Source organism: Bubalus bubalis, chromosome 2 (assembly GCF_019923935.1).
Source record: "Bubalus bubalis isolate 160015118507 breed Murrah chromosome 2, NDDB_SH_1, whole genome shotgun sequence".
In the NCBI taxonomy this organism is placed as follows: domain Eukaryota; kingdom Metazoa; phylum Chordata; class Mammalia; order Artiodactyla; family Bovidae; genus Bubalus; species Bubalus bubalis.
Window position 1 is genome coordinate 71,744,603 of NC_059158.1, and position 20,828 is coordinate 71,765,430.

The 20,828-nt window shown below is 41.8% G+C and overlaps 1 protein-coding gene and 1 pseudogene across 4 annotated transcripts in view; one reads left to right on the top strand and one right to left on the bottom strand.

The window, feature by feature from the left end:
- Positions 1-3,559: 3,559 nt before the first annotated feature.
- On the bottom strand, positions 3,560-6,377 carry LOC102406555 (annotated as a pseudogene).
- Positions 6,378-12,566: 6,189 nt separating this feature from the next.
- The window catches only part of NFE2L2 (NFE2 like bZIP transcription factor 2), a 33,145-nt gene continuing 24,883 nt past the window's right edge, over positions 12,567-20,828 (top strand). Inside the window, exon 1 of one of the 4 annotated variants that reach the window (XM_006051425.4) lies at positions 12,567-12,770. In XM_006051425.4, the coding sequence (XP_006051487.3) occupies positions 12,726-12,770 (45 nt within the window). In that variant the 5' untranslated portion in view covers positions 12,567-12,725. Of the gene's footprint in view, positions 12,771-13,016; positions 13,547-13,656; positions 13,947-20,828 lie in introns of those variants that run through there. The other 3 variants (XM_044933262.2, XM_006051426.4, XM_006051427.4) reach the window with 3 other exon arrangements.

Here is a 20,828-nt window from a genome sequence, read left to right on the forward strand (position 1 = left end):
GAGTACGTCAAGGCTGTATATTGTCACCCTGCTTATTTAACTTATAGGCAGAGTACATCATGAGAAACGCTGGGCTGGAAGAAGCACAATCCAGAATCAAGATTGCCGGGAGAAATATGAATAACCTCAGATATGCAGATGACACCACCCTTATGGCAGAAAGTGAAGAGGAACTAAAAAGCCTCTTGATGAAAGTGAAAGTGGAGAGTGAAAAAATTGGCTTAAAGCTCAACATTCAGAAAACGAAGATCATGGCATCCGGTCCCATCACTTCATGGGAAATAGATGGGGAAACAGTGGAAACAGTATTAGACTTTATTTTTCTGGGCTCCCAAATCACTGCAGATGGTGATTGCAGCCATGAAATTAAAAGATGCTTACTCCTTGGAAGGAAAGTTATGACCAACCTAGATAGCATATTCAAAAGCAGAGACATTCCTTTGCCAACAAAGGTTCGTCTAGTCAAGGCTATGGTTTTTCCTGTGGTCATGTATGGATGTGAGGGTTGGACTGTGAAGAAGGCTGAGCACCGAAGAATTGATGCTTTTGAACTGTGATGTTGGAGATGGCTCTTGAGAGTCCCTTGGACTGCAAGGAGATCCCACCAGTCCATTCTGAAGGAGATCAGCCCTGGGATTTCTTTGGAAGGAATGATGCTAAAGCTGAAACTCCAGTACTTTGGCTACCTCATGCGAAGAGTTGACTCATTGGAAAAGACTCTGATGCTGGGAGGGATTTGGGGCAGGAGGAGAAGGGGATGACAGAGGATGAGATGGCTGGATGGCATCACTGACTCAATGGACATGAGTCTGAGTGAACTCCGGGAGTTGGTGATGGACAGGGAGGCCTGGAGTGCTGCGATTCATGGGGTTGCAAAGAGTCAGACACGACTGAGCGACTGACCTGATCTGATCTGATTATTACATTTATTAAGAGGTATCTGACTTTTCTTCTGTTAGCCATGTTGATGTCAATCTCTTCATCATACCTACTCTCCTCAAATTAAGCTTTCTAAGAGATAACAGATTCACACTATAGTAAATGATTAATGCATAACTCACTCAGAACAGGGTATAGACTGTTGAAATCATAAAGCTGATCTGTAGGAAAAATGATAATTTTGATAAAGTCCAGTGATCAAATCTGACATTGATTGGCAGTTTGCTTTGAAGATCTTGGGCCATGAAATCTGAATTGTATTCCTTAGAGTAATATTCTTCAAATTCACCTATGAGCCACTAACAATCAAATACAGGTTTCTAGGGGCCCTTATAATTTCTTTTTTATATATTTATAGATTTAGATCAATAGTAGAGGGTTGATAAACAACAATCAAGAAAGAAAAACAAATACGTGGAAAATATTAAATTGAATTTCAATGTGAAAATTATGGCTAGGCTTTAATATATCCCAATAGCATAAAATTATGGTTCACCCTTCAAAGTTAAATGAGGTGCATGGCAAAAATTATAGGATAGCTCAGAGTTCCTATATTGTTAATTATTCACAAAGAATTGGTTGGTGTCTTGGGACTAGCTTGGCTTAGTGAAAAAAACAAAGGTTTTAGAATGAATTAAACCTAGGATTTCAGGGAATCCCCTGATAGGCCAGTGGTTAGGATTCCATGCTTCCAGTGCAGGAGACAGGGCTTCGATCCCTGATTGGGAAGCTAAGGTCCCTCACGCCTTGTGGAGTGGCCAAAAAAAAACAAACCAAAACAAACAAAAAAACTCCTAGGATTTCACCTGAACTCTGGTGTGGAACCTTAGCCAAGTTACTGAACTGTGTGTCTGGGCCAAGTTACTATACTAGATTGTGCTCAGATTTATCCCCTGTAAAATGGTTGTTGTAAAGATTAGAAATAAAACATGTGAGGTGTCTGGAAGCAGAGCCTCATACATAGTATGTGCTCAGTCAAGTCTCACATGGCGCACCTTGAACAGTACAGCCAATGATTTTTTTTATTAAATTGAATAGACTATTAGGAGATTAAATGTTGGTATTATATGACCTTCTTCCTGGAGTGGACAATTGAAATTGAAAGGACCTATTTTTTGCTGCTGACTGTACAGTAATTACTTCCCCAAGATACTAGAATGGGCACACTTTAACAAGAAATGTCTCTGTAATGTTCCTTTATGGAGAATTCTATAGTGTGCAGAAAAAACTTCCTCTATTTTATAAATCAGTATTTTCACAAAAAATCTATTTACTTGGTGTTTAGGACCCCATTTAAAAAAACAATAAAATTGCAGTGCCTTTTCTGAAGAGTAGTTAATAGATAATTTTAACCAATTTGATTAAAATTGTACCTGGTAACAACTAGGGTTTCAAAAGGAGAGGAAAAAAAGAGATAGATAATACTTGTTGCTTCTCAGTATGGTGCAGGAACCACAAGTGGGTCCATCAATGCATGGTGAGTGGAAGAAATTCAGAGGCACCAGCTGAAAGTAAAATCTTAGTATTCTGTAGTTTTTTTTTTTTAATAACCCAAATTTGCACTAAGGTGCATATTTTATATTTTCTGGATTTTATATGTCATGTAAATCAACAGTCAAGATATTTCTTTACCATAGCTCTTTGATTTACCTAACAGTAAAGTTTCTGATAATGAAGTATATTGTAGGGATACATCCCTTCCTTTCAGTCAACATATAAAAAACATTATATTACACATTAACATTGCTGTGCCATGAAAAGATAGTCATCATCTTTAGTCATTGGGAGATGTGAATTCAATGAAAAGTATATACATATGCACATATTTATTAATAATTACATGTGTCACATATACATGTGTGCATATATAAATACACTATATATTAAATATTAATTATAATATATATTAATAATATCAAGTAATCTTGGAAGGGATATGAAGGAACTAAAATTCTTATTAGGTTGCCAGTGGAAATGTAAAATGGTATAAACACTTAGGAAAAGGTCTAGTGTTTCTTATAAAAGTTAATCATGCTCCTACCATATGACCCAGCTATTCTACTCCTAAGTATCTACCCAAAAGAAATGAAATGTATATCTATACAAAGACTTACACATGCATGTTTCACAAGTTTAAAAATGCAAACAACCCAATATATTATCAACATGTGAGTGGATAAGCAAACAGAAGTATATCCTCACAATGAATATTACTCTACAATAAAAAGGAACTAGCTATGGATACATGCAACAACATATATGAACCTCAATTATGCAGAGCAAAGTAAGCTAGATTTAAAAAGAGTACATATTGGACAAGCCCACTGATAATATTCTAGAACATGCAAACTAATTAATAGATGCAGAAAGTAGATGACTGGTTGCCTACAGATGGGATGGGGGAACAGAGAGAAGCAGGAATTAAAGGAGACATGAGCAAATTTGGGGGGATAATACTTACATTCATTATTTTAATTGTGTTGATGGCTTCATATATATATATATATATATATATATATATATATATCAAAACTTATCAAGTTGTATACTTGAAATTTATGCCACTTACATGTTGATTATACCTCAATAAAACTGTCTTACAAAAAAATCATTGTGTTGATTTTTCTTTTTTTTTTTTTTGCATTTCATCATTTATTTAATGTTTAAGCTCTTGCACTAGATTTTTACAAGCTGGTGAACACTGACAAATTATTTCTTCACGGTACTATTACCACATGTTCCTGGACAATATAAATAAATAGTTGAGCTAATGTTAATACACATCACCATTTTATCAATTACATAATAAAACAAATTGTAAAGTATCCAAATATTAAGTTACACAGCTCAAAAGGTATATAAAATATTAAATGTCTGTTTAATTCTTTAGCAGAAACCCACTTTTTTTTTGCAAGAGAGGCTGGGAATCACACTTCAAACAAAACCAAGTTGGTAAACAACTTCAGGTAAGTATGGAAAAAATTACAAGAATTTCAGAAATTTTGACTAAGAATTGTTTTAGTTACAATAACAAAGTATTTGTACCTTTTAAGAAATACTTACTAAATTAAAGTGCATATTCTACATGTTCTGCACAAGACAAAGGCAATGTTTTACTAAAAATACTTAATAGCCCCCTCCCATTCTGTTTTCAGGCCCTCCCTGGAAGCTGCACCCCAAAGTACAAACATTAAAATGAACTGTAAGGCTTTTGTCTGGAGACATTAAAGACATGTGCTTCTGTACAATGTAGATTTTCAAAATGGAGGCCTTCTACAACACAAAATGAGATTTATAGAAAGATATTAAATCATCACTGTAAGACTTGGTTAATTAAAAAGGGAGCAAATCTGATGTATACTGGTATGAGTATGGGAGATGTAAACATACTGTGAGCAAACCTCATAGGCCCTACTTTCTGTGTTTGAAATGATGCAAGGAATAAACCACTCAAGGTCCAGAGTGCTCATAGTTCCTGGGATTTGTTCTATATGATACTAAAAATATACAAGTATTGTGCTGGGTATTTTGGCACCTAGTCTTTCTAAATTTCTTACATATTGATAAGATTCTGGCATGGAAACAGATTTAAAGATATGACTCAATACTGCATGATTTCAGGAAGGGTCAACTGGTACAAATTATAAGCACATTTTAAATGCTGAACAGCATGAATTCTTTACTCGTATCCAGATAGGTTGATCATAACCTGAACAGAGTCTGCAATTCTGCCAGGCTTGTGGCCTGGTAAAACTGCTCTTCAACACTCCTATGGAAGCTTCATTATACTTATTCACCAAGCCAACAGGCTCTCTACTATATACAACAAATTCCATCCTGTCTCAGGTTCCACTTCTAAGCAATGGCATCACACACCCTGGTTTCACTGAATGCAACAGTTGTTTCTATGCCCAATGGAGTCTTTGAAGTGCAGCCGCATTTTAGGATGATACTTCTCCAAATTCAAAAGTTGCTTGCTGTTAAAAGCTCCTCGCCACTTTTGTCTTATGAACTGTACTGCATCTTCATATTTCATTCCACCTTCAGTTAGTGCTAGGGTGACTGGAGCTCTGCCAAGGCCTGCAACACAATGAACAGCAATACAACAACCACGGTCTTCACGAAACTTAGTTTTCACAGGACGTAACCAATCATCAACAATCTGGTTAGATGGTGGTGCGCCATCATCCAAAGGCCACCTGAGCACACGGATGCCTTCTTTCTCCACAAGGAGTAGTGGCACAAGTTGCTTCACATACTCTTACTATAGTGGAACTTCTTAAGTTCCTCTATAAATTTGTTTAAGGTCGCATTAGTTGGGTTATGTGTAAGAAGAAATCTCATGTGTATGTAACTTCTACAGGAGCTGGGGGTTCATTCGAGCCAAGTTAATTTAGTTAACTCAATAGGGATGTGAAACAATTTAAAAAATTGAATGCAGAAATGATGCGAAGAAACTGAGTCACCTTCGATATACTCCACTGGAAATTCTCAGTGCTTTTGAGTATGAAATTGGGAGTAATGAATGAATGAACCTCTTAACAAGAAGCAGCAGTTCTTCAATCCAGTAATACTGAGCCAATAGAAAGGAAGAGTACTGAAGTCTACCCCATCCAGGTCAAAACTCTTGTAAAAAATGCTCTGTGGATTTCAACTCAACACTTCTGTGTCCAGGTTAACCAGTCTTCTGGGGGCTTCGTGGTGGAGCAGTAATGAATTTCTGCAGTTCACCTGTCTGCACAGAGGTCATGCTGTGCCTGGCAGTTATCTCCACTGCCCTTCAGAAACTTCATAAATGTGTGACCGAGAACACCACAGAACTGAGGAATATATCTGCTCATTGAAAACTGAGGCCTAATCATACAGCCGGTCCCGAGGCTGCGGCGGTGGCAGGGCAGGCACAGCAGGGCAGGGGTGGCGGCGGTCACCGAAGGGCAGCAGCGGAAGCACCTAAGTCCTGATTTTTCTTAAAAAGGAAGAATCAACCGTGACCTCTGCCATTAAGTTGGATAGACTACCCTTTTGTGGCATTCACCACTTACTGGCTATGGTCAATTGTAAAGTTTTATTACTTGACTATAAGGACTTTGAGAGTAGAATCCAAGTTTAACTCATCTTGGTCTTCCCTCTAATGCACAGCATGGTGCCCTTCATCAACTGTTATTTTTTAAATGAATGAATTATCTGGATAATGTTTGGCAAAACATCTCAGAAAACATTTTTTCCTGAGTTCCCTAATTAACCCTTGCCATTCTTTTAAACATCCATCAGACAGCAAATCTGCATGCTTAAAAACTTTAGAGCCAGAGTGACCTGCTCAGCTACTTGCTAACTGTTTGACCATAAATAAAATTAGCTAACCTCACTAAGCCTCATTTTCCTCATTTCTAAAGAGGGTAGTAATATACCTATGGGCTTCTCAGGTGGTTCAGTGGTAAAGAATCCACCTGCGAATGCAGGAGATACACGTTGGATCCCTGGGTACAGAAGATCCTCTGGAGGAAGAAATGACAACCCACTTCAGTATTCTTGCTTGTAAAAGCCTGTGGACAAAGGAGCCTGGTGGGCTATAGTCCATGGGATTGAAGGGTCGGATAGGACTGAGCATGAGCACAATAATGCACCTATGTCATTGGTTTTCTGAAAGGATTAAATGAAACAATCCATATAAAGTGCATGGCCCACAGTGTAAATTCAAAAAGGCAAGTGAATTCATACATTTGCCATCATAGACTTTTGAAAGTTTATAAACTCCAAATTCTGAAATAATTTATTTTTCATCAGAATAAAGAAAATGTAATGAACTAGTACCTGAATCTTTTGAGGAGAGATAGCTCTAAACTGACATTAAAGTTACCTGCATGTTAGGCTTTTTAAGAAGCATACAGCCAGAGAAATTTAATTTGTTGGACGAAGTAGAAGGGTACAATAGCTTACAGTCTTGTCAGTACATTTTATACCTTGTTCTTAGACCTTTTCATTAAAACAGAAAAATTAAAACCTTGTCATTACACAGAGAAGATGAAGTTCCAAATAGCCCATTTAGTTTCTTCTTACACTTCACTTTGAGGTTCTTACATGTGGAAAGCCTGTTATCATATTTGTTTGCAAGCTTTCTCTCTAGTGAAAAATACTTTATCATTCAGCCTATGGGGAATTAATTAAACGAAATGTGGAAAAATGTAATCTTCAGGGACCTCTGCTGTGGGTACTCTCAGTAAATACAGCACAGCTAAGGGACTCTGCAGAGATCTGACCTAGAGTGGACGGAGTTCTGGGCTTTAGGTCCAGCCGGTTTGAAATAAAATAATTTTCTTGAGCCTTGAGCAATTCATTTCATTGTTTTGCAGTCTTTTGATTTATAATATGGGGACTAATCATATAGTCATGATTTATAGGGAATGTTTATAAAATATATGGAATAATTATTATTAATAAACTAGGTTATTAACCTCTTCCAAAAATAAGGTGCTGACATGTAAATAACATTTGTATCTGAGGCTTTAGTTCTGGTCCAGTGCTAGATATGCCTTCAGAAGTCCAAATCAATTCATCTTGGTGGAAGAACATAAATGTTCTTCTACTCCTGGCTCTGCCAAAAGCTAGTTCTGTGCTCACTGGTAAACACTTCACCCCCTCAATTTCTTCAAATGTAAAAGTAGAGAGCTGGATTAGATCAGGGAGGAAAAACACATGACATATACTGACATTCCTATCTGTCTGTGCCCCTGGCAGACATTGTTAGTCGATCACTGAAATTTTTCTACCCGAATTAGGAAGCTGCTTCTGAATTCCTCTCAGCAAAACATCCTAGGTAGTCACTACCCATCATTTAGAGTTAGCAACCAAAGTAAAACATACTTGCCATCTTTGAGACAGAGTATCTCTAAGGGTTCTTTTAATTCCAATATTACTCAAAGGTCAAAATGATAGTCTGCACTAGAAAGAAGTATGTTGGCAAATCTTACTTCCCTTTTTCACATTCCAGCCTCTGAGTGTTAAAGACTTTACAAGGCCTGTCCATGAGGATATTCTGCTCTTACATTATTGCATTTTGCCTTTTATTTGTCCAAAATGAAAACAGGTTAGTGGATTTCCCCCAAATTCTGAAAATACATACTGTAAATCTTTGAACAATCCAGAACAGTACAAGGATGAAAGTGAGAAGTATCTGATATTCAAAATCCATTATTAATATTTGGTAACCAGTCTTGCAGTCATAGCTCTAGGCGTGTTTTCCTGTACTCTAATTTCCCCATACAGCAACATTATGTATGAACAACTTTGCACATCACTTGGATCCTGCACTTCTCTATGTACTCTTAACATGCCATCTTTATCTGGGGGCTCCTATTCTGCAGAGCGAAACTTTGCAAATATAGCAGCAGATTGAAAGAGCAAAAGATCTTTAGACCCTTACTACAACTACACTTAAAGATGTGGTCAAATTCTCCAGGCTCCTCTCTAGTAAACACAGAATGGAAATATTTGTAAATCTTGTGGTTAAAATTCAATTTGAAAATGAAATGGACCCAGTGTCTTGGGAGAAAAGCAAGGGTTCCTCCTTTACCTCTGTACCCCAACACAACTTTTTTTCCTGCTTATTACTATAAAAGTAATATATTTTTTAAGGAAAATGCAGGCAGGTGAAAATGAGAAAAAATAAAAAGCATTTGTAACTTAATCAGAATAATTGTGGTTAACATTTTGGAATGTGTATGTTTGTCTTTTTTTTCCTATGCATATATTTTTATGTTGGTATCAACATACATAATTCAAAAGCAGTCTTTTAAACTTCCAGGTTTTTCTCTTCACACACTGCACTGCAGTTCCTGTAGGGTACTCATTCTATTATGAGCAGGAAACTACAAGAGTTAAAACTGGCTTTGGTAATATACAACTCTTTGTGTTAGTAGCTTGCACAGTGAGGTGTGCGCTCACCAAGGAACCAATGTTATGGGTGTGTTTTTAAACTAATACGCCTATTATTTTGAACACTACTGTACTGGAGTTTAGTTTATCCACTGGGCATGATGCTCCTGAAGTTCAAATTCCCTCAGCAGATACCCAGCAAGGATGTTACATAACTGGGATAAATGAGGTCATGTTAGGGCCAAAATCTCTGTATGCATTTATACCTCAATCTACTTAACGGATGGAATATGTGTTCCTTAAGTGTATTTGCATAAAGAGACTATCTCACCATCATCTGTCTAATGGTGTGATACTGATACATACTGTGATGAGGTGATTTACTTTGTATGCAGCAGTGAAGAGGGTATAACATAGGAAAAATACCTTCTTCATTCACAGGGTTGTCAATTGCTCCTGAGGGTTTGAGACTCTTGTTAAACTGCAAAGTACCATCCCTATATGTGACGCCAATAATTGTTAACAAACAAAAAGCAGCCAGGAGAAAACTTGTCTTTGATATTCAATATATGCTGTTTGGTTATCTATTGCTGTGAAACAGACCCAAAATGTAGTGGCTAAAAACAATTTATTATAATCTCTCACAATTCTCTGGGCTGACTGGGCTCACCCAGGCAGTCTTCTGCTGGTCTTGCTTGGAGTCTCTCATATACGGTTGCAGTCAGATAGCAGCTGGGGCTGAGGTCTCCTGGGGTTCAACTGGGCGGCTAGATGAGCTAGTCTGGTTTCTTTACTCATATGTCTGGTGCCTTGGTTCACATAGCTGCTTCTTTCCACTTGAAGTCTCACCCCCCAGGGCTTTTCCCCACAGCCTCTCTTCCCACAAAGATAGTCAGACTTCTTACATGATGGCTGACTTCTAAGACTGTAAAATTCAAAGCCGTCAGGCCCTTTTAAAGCTTAGTGGAGACTTGGCATAGCGTCACTTCCGGCCTCCCGTAAGTTACAGCAAGTCTCCGGGCCAGCCTTGGTGCAATGTGGGGGACTACACAAGCACAGCAACACGCGAGGAGGGGCAGTTCACTCAGTGCCATCTGGGCAAACTAGCTACTGGATCTGCTCCCACTGGAGGCTGTACAAATTTAGAATTTTAACAATAATGCCAAGGGAGTTTGGATACTTTCTTGGTGAAACATGGAGTACAATGAAAAGGAATAAGCAGAGGGAAGAAGCCTCAAGGTGATGGAGGACTTTGAAAACAGTAGGTACTTTCTTGGGTCTTGCAAATTTGGCAGATTAGATCACGGAGAAGGTGAAATAAATGGGTCATTGCATCACTGTTATCCAAACTTTGCATACTTGGAAGGCTTACCTGATGATGCTTGTTTTTTATGACAGTTCCGGAACTAAGTATTAAAACTTGGTCACGCATCTCAAGCGTACCTGGAGGGTTCTCTTTCTAAGGATGGCAAAGAATTCAGATATAAATAGAAACATACACAGGTTAGTAGAATGTGAAGCCAATTGAGGGGGAAAATAAAATAGCAAGGAGAGCTGATGGTAAAATAACTCCCATGGCAACAGGACAGGAGAGAAAAACTAGCATCCTGGAACTCCTCGGTGCACAGTATCTGTGCCTTCATGGCACTACATTTAAGTTTAGAGGGCAAGGCCTCGTTTCTCACATGGATATATCTTGCATCAGAGTTCTGCAAAGACCAGGAACCTCCTTGATGTAGGTGGTCCGAGACTGAGGTTTCCTCCTCTTGTGCTGAATCCCCATTTAATGCCAAACAGCTTTGTTTCCTTAATTTTTCTTAAACATGTTCAGACTCCTATCCTATTGTCCTCCTCCCTTTGAAAATATGTACTCTGCAGGTGCCTGAAATAATATACTCCCAGTAATTGCAGTTTTGCAAAAGTAAAGTTTATTTTATTCAGTCTAAACTCAACGGAAATTTGTTGCCCAACAAGGAAATACCAAATTTTATAAGCCGCTGGACAGCAGCCATCATGTCGTATATGACTTTGTTATCGCCTGCCTCCTGGGCTCTCTGTCTACCTTCTCCATGTACTAATTTTAATAAGTAACTTGAATTGTTAGCAATATACTCTGGTGCCATTCTTTGACGCAGAAATGTCATTTCATAATGTCTCTGAATATTCCATATCAGGTTCACTGTAAATCACTTCTCCTGAACTTTTTGTTAGTGCACAGATCATTTTGCGGGCTTCTCACTTAACAGCTGAAAGTTTAATTCAAATTGAAGAAACTTACTTCAGTTACAAGCAATTAATTTAGGCTTCACTTACCTTAAGAAATATTCGAACATATAAATCAACAGGTAAGTCCTGGGAGTGTCAAATTATGCAACCGAGAGAAAGTAAGTTCTTTGCAGCTTTGGGGGCGTTGGTCTGCTGTAGTCAGGCTTTTATGGTTTTCTTTCTCTTTTTTTGGCGTCAGGTTTTTGAATGAAATAGTAAAACCAGTGCCAGACACTGTCTACTCCACCTGGTTTTGCATAATTCGAAGAAGTCAGAAACTGAAAACCAGGTTTGTTAAAGAGCTAGAAAGAGTGCTGTTGCATAAGAGAAAACAAAACTAAATCATTTCTCTATTCTTTTTTAAATCATAAGATTTCACAATATTTCTGTTTTCAAGTACTTGAAGTTTGCTCTGGGCACTGACTACTTTTTAAATAACTGTTTTTAATGTGCAGTGAATAATACACATTCATTGTAGATTTAAAACATAAAGTAACAAAGAGAAAAATAAAAATCATTCAAGGTCCTGCAACTATTAATATTACTAGTAATATTTTGAAGAACTTTTTTTTTTCCTATGTACACACTTTCACAGAACGGGTCCACACTACACAGTTTTATAACTTGTGTTTTTTTTTTGTTTTTTTTGTTTTTTTTTTGCGTTTTTGTTTTTAAAATCGTATCTTGAGTACATGAAAACTTCTAGAGGTTATGACACGTTTGTAATATCGAACGGGGTTAAAAATCGCCGTCTATGGTGTGGCGTGTGCACTCTGGTGGGAAGAGAATGCTCCGGGTGGGCAACATCGACCACTCTTCGATCCAAAGAGACTTCTCCGTTTGCCCTCGGCGACTGAAGCCTGGCGAGAGTGCAAGGCGTGGGAGTAAGTGGAGGGCGATCAGGGTGACTGGGAGCACGAGCTCCCCGCGCGGTCCACTTTTCCCCCAGGCCAGTCTCACTGGCTGAACCGGAGCGAAAGGGCAGCTCGCGGGGCGCTGGGCCCAGGTCCCGGCTTCCGGCCCCCACCCCCGGGGCTGGCGCCACTCTCGGGCGGTGGGGAGAGATAAAGCCGGGCAAGGTTCTGCAAATCCAAAGCAGGGAGGCGCAGCTCCGATACCATCGCCTTTGCCGAGTCTCCAAGCGTGTTTGTTTCAACTGTTTAAACTGTTTCAAAGCACCCGAACCCCAGCGACCTTCGGCAAACAACTCTTAATCCCGCGGGCGGGGAGCGATGGCTGCATTCGCCGGAAGGGCAAACTGAGAGTGGAGCCCGGGGAGCTACGGGGGCCCTCCTCCAGGCACTCTGCCAGCCCGCAGCCGCCCCTGAGACCCCCGCCCGCAACTCTTTCCCGACCCAGGACGGCCAGCTTCTTGCGTCAGCCCCGGCGAGGGTGGGGGATTTTCGGAAGCTCGGCCCGCGCGGCCGGCTGGGGAAGGAAGGGCCTGGGCTCTTGCCCCGCCCTCGGGGGGCGGGAGGCGGAGCGGGGCAAGAGCCCGGTCGGCGACTCCGGCCAAGTCAGGGAGAAGCGAGTTCCTAGGATCCCCCAGGAGCCGCCGCCGCCACCAGTACCGCCGTGTCCGCTCCAAGCCTCGGCAGCCGGAACAGGGCCGTCGTCGGGGAGCCTCAAAGCACCGTCCTCAGCTCAGCATGATGGACTTGGAGCTGCCGCCGCCGGGACTGCCGTCCCAGCAGGTGGTGCCAGGACGGGAGCAGGGGCGCGAGGGATCCGCGGCCCGGGAGGGACAGCCGCATCGGCCTCTTTCCCCGTCTGTGGCCGGAGCTCGGACTGCAGCGGCCGCGCGCGCACCAGAGCCGCCGCGCTTGAGCTGCGGCCGGGGGAGGGGAGTGGCGACCCCAAGGGTGGCGAGGGGTATGGGGGGCGCGGCCGAATGATGTGACTGACAACGCGCCCGCAGCCCCCGAGGGCTATAGGGTTGGGGGTGGGGGGCTACGCCAGAGCGCGTGGGGGCGAAGGGCGTCTCTAACCGCGTCCCGGGTCGCCGGAGCCGAGACGCTGGAGCCGCGGCCGGCCCCCTTTCCGAGTTTGAGCGGCAGGGAGGCAACCGGGTAGGAGAGGGCGGACGCTGGCGGTCTGAGCCGGCGCGGCCCGGCCCTTCCGGGGCTGCGCCGCTCCCCCGCCTCGGAGCCGGCAAAAATGTGCCTAGTCACGGGGCCGCTCTCGGGGGAACTGAGGTCTCCGGGCTGGGACCTGGAACCCCTCGTCTGCCGCTGCCCCTCTGCCCAAGACCTCCGAGGGCGCGATCCGCGGCGCTGTTACCCTGCTGAGGGTTCTCCTAGGCAGAGTGATCAATCAGTCCAGCCTTGCGATCGCCCTTAGGTCACTTGGCGAAAATGCCCAGCTCCCAGGGTGGGGGCAGGCGGAGGTCACCAAGCGCCCAGCGTATTCGGTTTCCCCGACGTACCGCGATCGAACCCTGCCCTGAGCGCTGCCTCGCCCGGAGGGAAAGGTTCGGACTCGTAGAACTCTGAGTCGGCCCCTAGCAATACGCCGGCAAGGGCGGGCGGGGCGGTGGACTCTGAAGTCCGACGCGGCTTCGCTCCCCCCACCTCCCCCCAGCTCCCCGCGGCTTCTCAATCCCGGAGCTGTGTCTCCCGGTGGCGCACGCCGCGAGCGTGGTCCCGGCGCCGTGACAGTGGCCGGTTGGCTGTCACGGCAGCCCTCAGTGGGCCCTTTCCTGCTTTGTAGCGTGCAAACCTTGCCGCGCCGAGGCCAAGGGACAAGTTGGAGCTGTTGATCTGTTGCGCAATTGTTATTTTCCCCAGGGCGGCTTTGTCTTTGGATTTAGCGTTTCGGAATTACAATTCCAAAATGTGTAAGGCAGGATATTCTGTTCTTTGCTGTCAAGGGTAAGAATTTCGAGTGTAGATTAGCATTTCTGTTGTTTTTAGGCTGTTACTAAATTTTGTGCTTTCATACATTGTTTCTCTTTTGCGTGCTTTATGTAGTTTTCCCTTTCTGTTTGAGAATTTGCCTCAATTGCTTTCCTAGTATGTTACTTCTTTTGAGAGGGCAGAGGGTGGGACAGCTGTGTCTCATAAAGCTTTGCTAACAAGTTCTGTAAATATCGCAAATGTGGAAACAAGTTTCTGTATATATTTTGTAGGGACTTTTTAAAGGAGATAATTTCCAATTTGTGTGTGTGAATGCGTTCTTTGGAAAAATATTTAGTTCAAGGAAATGTGTAACCTAATAGGAACGGTAAATATATTTAAGCTCTTAAACATCAAGCTTTAGACTAATCCTGAAGTAAGGTTTTGAGTTATTGACAATGTACTGATTGTGCCTTTTTTTCCCTTTGAAGCTGTTTGTCTTGAACTTTCCCCCAGTAATGAGTAAGATTGTATTCCTTCCTCCCCACGATATGAAGAAGTAAATTGTGCTTTCCGATTTAGCTGCTGTTCAATCCCTATAGCCATTTCTTTAATAATCTGTATGACCAAAGGATATATGATGCTAATAGACTTTAGTTTTCCTAGATTCAGGAATGTAGCCTAGAGTGTTATATTACTGAAGTTTTTTTTCTTTCTTAACTATATAATTTAACATTCTGTATACAAAGGTGGGTAAAACATCTTTACTGCTTTTTCTTTTAAATGTGTACTTTCCAATTATGTTTGTTAAGGTAACTCCCTTTCCACCCTTTGTAATCAGACCTCAGTTTGCATATGTGAAGACTATAAAAGAAAATGGAATAAAAGTTAGAGTTAATGTCGTGTCTGTAACTAAGATTCGTATTAAATCTTTGTAGTCCAGGAAGATTTGGACAGAGTCTTAAGTGGATTCTAACCTTTTGTCAAAGAAACACCAGGTGCGAGGTGGTACAGGGGTAAAAGTTCTCCCCCCTTTGTGCAGAGGAGGTGTTGATGAAGAGCAGTGGAGTTTTACATTCTGAATTTCCATTAGCTTCTGGAAGGAATCATCCATTACCCTTTTCAAAGCTGTCTTGGAGAAAGTATTTTTGCATATGAGGAATGAAGTTGATCTTGGACTAGATAAGGTAACTTTTAAAGAAAAATAGGGCATCCCTCTCATCTCCAGAAGGTTGAGCAAAGAACAACTTGACTTTTTAGATATTTGGAAAAAAACCTCTTGAGAGATTGTGAAAGATCGTAGGAGGATAAAAATGTAACTGAGTCTTCCTGCATTAAAAGTAGCTTGGGTCATTTTGGACTCTTTCTTGTCAACTTGGGTTTTTATAAACAGTGCTGGGAGGGGAAGCCCCAAAATCTAACTTTCTTTAGGATAACCGGGAAGAATTGAAAGCCAAATACATTATTTATTTTTATTTTTATTCAGGACGAATTATACTTACAGAGCTGCATGAGAAAAAGAAACCTTTGTGGGCTAGAAGCACTTTTTTTTCCCCTGGGAATTTCCTCTCTATTGGTGAAACACATTTAAAGGGGGGTTTGCGTAAATAATATTTCTTCTTTGATTTTTCCTTCATCTGGGGTTAACTCGTCAGTGCAAAATCTCGGATTCAGGAGGAGTTTGGCACTAAAATAATCGTAGATGAGTTATTGGACACTTGTGTGCCAGGCAGTATGATAATTGCTTCACATGTATAATTTCACAGTCACCCTGTAGGAAATACTGTCTCCAGTTTCTAGGTGAGGAAAGAGGCATAAAGCAGCCAGGGGCCTGGGTCCTGGTTAAAGTGACTTAACTATTGAGTGGCAGAGGTGGGATTCAAACCCTGGTAGAAGGACCCCACTTCCGAAGTGGACCAAGACTAGTTAACTTTAAACAGAAGGAAACTCTTATACTTGAAAAAATGGACAAATCAAGAAAAACTACAAGAAGGACAGGTAGGAATTTAAAAGATTAATCTTTGCAGCTTTTCCAGTTACCAAGAAATTGAATAACTGTTTGTGAGGGGTGAGGTCGACCTTGAATACAGTGAAAGTAAATACAACCAGTCATTGGACCTACCGCATGGGAAACTTTTAAAGAAGACTAAGAGGCCTACCGGGGTTTGATTTAGAGAGGCAGGACCATTTCTTAATTTAATAATAGTTTTTAAAATTTCTGATATTTCAGCAGTATCTGAGATTCTGCCTTACATTTTTCAGGGACCGTTTTTCACATCTCTTAGCTCCTGGTGGCTTTAATTTTATTTGCCTTGTCAGTTGGTACATTCTCCTGTTCCATTGTCTCTTTTTATCTGGAAATATTGGTTAAAAATAAGTTTGGTAATGAAGATGTTTGGTAGTGAGTATGGTGAAGAGTGGGACAGACAGGGTTAATCCTGGTTGAAGGAAAGTGGAGAGAATGGGGAGAATTTGAGTTGAACACAACTAGTGGAAACCTGTTGGTTCAAATTAAACACTCATCTCCTGTTGCGGCATTTCTGAATTGAAGCAGGCATAAGGGCTCAAACTGAAGCCTTCTTGGGGTTTTGTGACTAGTACATTTCAAAATTAAATACTTTATTTCTTAGTCCTTATCTTTAAACAGATTGTTCTCTGAATTATTATTGTCTTATTTGTCTGAATTAAGGATGCTGCAGGGTTTTTAGGATTCCGTGGATAATTTGCCTAAAAATTAATCTGACAACTCCCAGCACATTTAAAAGCCTGGCCCAGCCACTTCTGAAAGTTTGCTGGAATCTGTTGTTGCACAGCAGGGTTGTCGTTCTTTAGTTGCTAAGTTGTGTCCGACTTTGCGACCCCATGGACTGTAGCCCCGCGGGGTCCTCTCTCCATGGGATTTCCCAGGCAAGAATACTGAACTGGGTTGCCGTTTCCTTCTCCAGGGGATCTTCTTGAGTCAGGGATCGAACCCCTGTCTCTTGCATTGGCAGGTACATTCTTTACCACTGAGCCACCGGGGAAGCCCACATAGCAGGGTATAGGAGGATAAATGTACTAAAGGCAATATTCAACGAGCTTCCTTCACCAATGGCTATATGTTTAAGTTTACTGTAGAATGGAGAATAGAGTTTATGTTCTGATAATAAGATATCTGTGAGTTTTAAAAATGTAATTACCAGCTGCTTTTAAATATGCTCTAACAAACATTTATTAAAAGGGCTCTAAGATACAGACCAAGGCATCTTTCATTGATAATGGTATGTTTTCTGGAAATGAGAGCAAAAAATACATTCAAGTGTATAACATTCCCAAAAAGTATTAGAAAAATACAAGTGTTCTTATACTAACTTTCCTCCCCAAGACAAAGCAAGATTGCTAAACAAAATCGTATCTTGCCTAAAGTTGGGGTTTTCTCTGTGTCAGCCCCTGCCACAGTAAACACTTTTTAACTATCATTATGAAGAATTTTAGGAACATCGAGGATTGGAAGCACTTTTTAAAAACTGGAGTATAATTGCCTTACAGTGTTGTGTTAGTTTCTGCTGAACAGCAGTGTGAACCGGCTCTAAGTATACATACGTCCCCTCCCCCTGGGACCTCCCTCCCATCTCACCCCTAGGTCATCACAGAGCACCAGGCTGAGCGTCCTGGCATATGTCCTGGCATATAACACCTTCAGAGCCTTATACAATCTTTCTCTGCGTGTGAGCATCTAAGTTTATTTGGCCCAAACTGCAGTAGAAGTGAAGACAAAGCCAGGACATAAGAGATACTTAGAGTACCAAATCCATCCTTCAAAGACCTTATTGATTATGGAAAGTCACTATCATTCATCAGCAGCCTGTATTTTGCTTTTGCTGTTGTTATTGTTGTTTGGGTGTTTTGGAGCTCTGGATGGCTTGCAGGGATCTTCCCTGACCAGAGACTGAACCCAGGCCAGCAGCGAAAGCCCTGAATCCTAACCACTCAGGCCACCAGGGAATTCCCAACAGCCTGTATCCTGAAGGATTAAAAAAAATGCCCTGGCAGTGTTAATCAGTCATTCTTTTTCTCACAAACGTGGATAATTGAGACTCCCAGCCCTGTGAGATCGACAGCATACTGATGAGATCCAGCCTCTCCGTTGCTTTTCTTCAAATCAGAGAAGAAGAATTGGGTAAGAAAAGAAAACTGTCAGGTGATTTTGGCTTTGAAGCCTTCTTCCAAACTTAAGAGTTTATTTTCTGCATTAGGCAGTTCTCCTCAATCACTTTTTAAAATCTCCGATACCTGTCTTATACATGTATCTGTTCTTAACAGTTCGATTATAAGTTCCTTGAGAGCTGGGCAGAGAATTTACATTTGTCTCTTCTTTAAATAGATTTAGGAGATGTAAGCCGCATACAGCCCACCATTTAAAGTGGGCAGTGCGGTGACCGGGTATATTCAGAGTGTCCCGCCATCAGCACAGTGAGTTTTAGAACATTCTCATCACTCCAGGGGGAAACCCCAGACCCATCAGCAGCCACCCCCATTTCCCTTCAGCTCTCTTAGTTCCTAGTAACCACTCATTATACTCTTATCTCTATGGATTTGTCTCCTGGATATTTCATATAAATGGAATCATAGCCTGGGTGGTTCTGTGTGGCTGGCTTCTTTAACTTAACATGTTTACATAGTTTGACCATATTGTATCATATATCAGGACTTTGTACATTTTATTGCTGAATACTATTCCATTATATGGATACACTGCGTATTATTTGTCCCCTCCTCAGTTCATGGCCATTTGGGTTGTTTCTACTTGATATATATTTTTGCTCCTGTTAGCAGTGGTTCTTAAAATGTGCTGTGTGTTAGAGTCGCCACCCATATTTCAAATACTGATGCCCAGGCCACATGACTCGTTAAATTAAAATCTCTGTGGGTGGGGCATCAGTATCTTTTTCAAACCTCTGAAGGAATTCCATCATGCAAGTAGATTGAGAACCAGTGTTCTGGAGGAGTTGGCACGGTGCTTGGTACCCGTGGAAGGTATGTCTGTAGGGATTTAGAAAATCTGGTTAGGATGTTGCTTAATTCATGAAAGGAAGTGTTTTTATGTTTGATCACTGACCTTCACAGCCTTGAGATTAATAACCTACATCTGAGAACTGCGTTTAAGGCACCTGGTGAATGTTTGAAATTCAGTAAATATAACTTGCGCTCTGTAATCCCTCATGGAGATTTGGGTGATAATTTTAGTAGAATTCCTCTGTTTGGTCAGGAGTGTGGTGACTGATAACCTGCAGTGTAGATTATTTGGGAGTCATGTAGAGAAGGCAGTGAGGACCAGTGCGAGGCTCTGGGGAGGATGGAGAGCCTGGAAGCTGGGGTGCGATACTGCCTCCCCCAACGAAGCTCCGAGCTCTGCATCCCTGGGCCTCCTTATCTTCCTCCAGTAAAAAACAAAACCTTCAATCTGGGACTCCCCTGGCAGTCCAGGGGCAAAGGCTCCAAGCTCCCAGTGCAGGGGGCCTGGGCTTAGTCCTCGGTCAGGGAGCTAGAGCTCACCTGCCACAACTAAGAACCTGCGTGGTACAGCTAGAAGATTCCTCTGTTTCAGAACTAAGACCCAGCGTGGCCCAATAAATATTTAAAAACAAAAACTTCAATCTACAAGGCCACTTTTAGCAACTCAGCTTTTTGATTCTCTGTATATGCTTTGTAAAGTCAACTTTATATTCTGACCCCAGTGGCTACCATTTGTACTTACCTGGATGGTTTCCGGTTTACACATTTGGAAACTAGGGCTAATTTCTGAATTGTTTGCGAGTTTGTGTGTGTGTGTGTGTGTTGTGCATCACACTCGAAGGTATGGTTCAGGACCTTCTGGAACTGTCTCAGCCCTGCCTTGTGGCAGCGTGGGAACAGGCCCAGCAGGGAGTGGGTGCTCCAAGCCGGCACCCATTTCTTTCAGACTTTAGGCTCCTCTTGTGTGCAGCCCAGATCCAGTCTTCCCCGGGCCATCACCCACTGGAGGGGTACATTTAGTCTTCCTTCGAGAGCTGTCTGCTTTTCTAACTCTAGTCATCAGTAGTTTGAAATTCTTTTAATATGTCCCTCTTATTATTGCTTTATGATTTAAAAAGCAGTACTATTCTTATTTTGTGCTGAATGATATACATATGTGTTTAAAGTATTGATACCTTAAAACAGAAGAATTTTGGCGTTAACACTTAGGCTATATGCAGTGCAGACTTGTATTTCAGTGAGTGATCCTTCCTATTAAATGCCCTTTCCCCCCTTTGCAGGACAGAGCCAATGTTCAGGGTGGGTAATGCCACTCCACCCCTCGTGTTTGTGTGGGAGGCATGGGCACTGTTGAGTGTGTTTGGAGTGGCCTGCTGATAAACAGTATAGACATTTGCTTTACTTAAGATTTGACGGCCTTTTGTCTGCTTGGCTTCAGCACAGAATTGTAGTATCACCCCTGGAGGCAGAGCCCAGCCTATCCCCAGGGAATTCTGGATTGCAGAATTCCTGCAGAACTGCAGGGAGCAAGGGTAGATCCGGTTCTGTGGCCTCCTGTGAACAGAATAGGAAGAGGTGTGTCCCAGTGTCGGAGGGTCAGCTTAGGAACAGGTGCGTTTTGCTGCTTGGTTTTACAGTCCTAAAGCAAGGGAGTCTTGCTACTGTGGTTAGAGAGTACTGAAGAACCCTGAATGTTTTTGACCTAGCCCTCCCAAAATTATTTTAATCATTACAATCCTGGTAATGAAAACCACCAAAAATGAAAACTGTCATTTTTTTTTCTTGCACTAGGAAAAACTGTCGGTTTTTGAAGACGTCATTTTGTTCTTGGGGCTTATCAATGAGACATGATTAAAATGTCCATTGAGAAACCAGCTCCAGAGGACAAGAGCCGGGACAGTGAATTTCGTGCTAGCTGGGCTC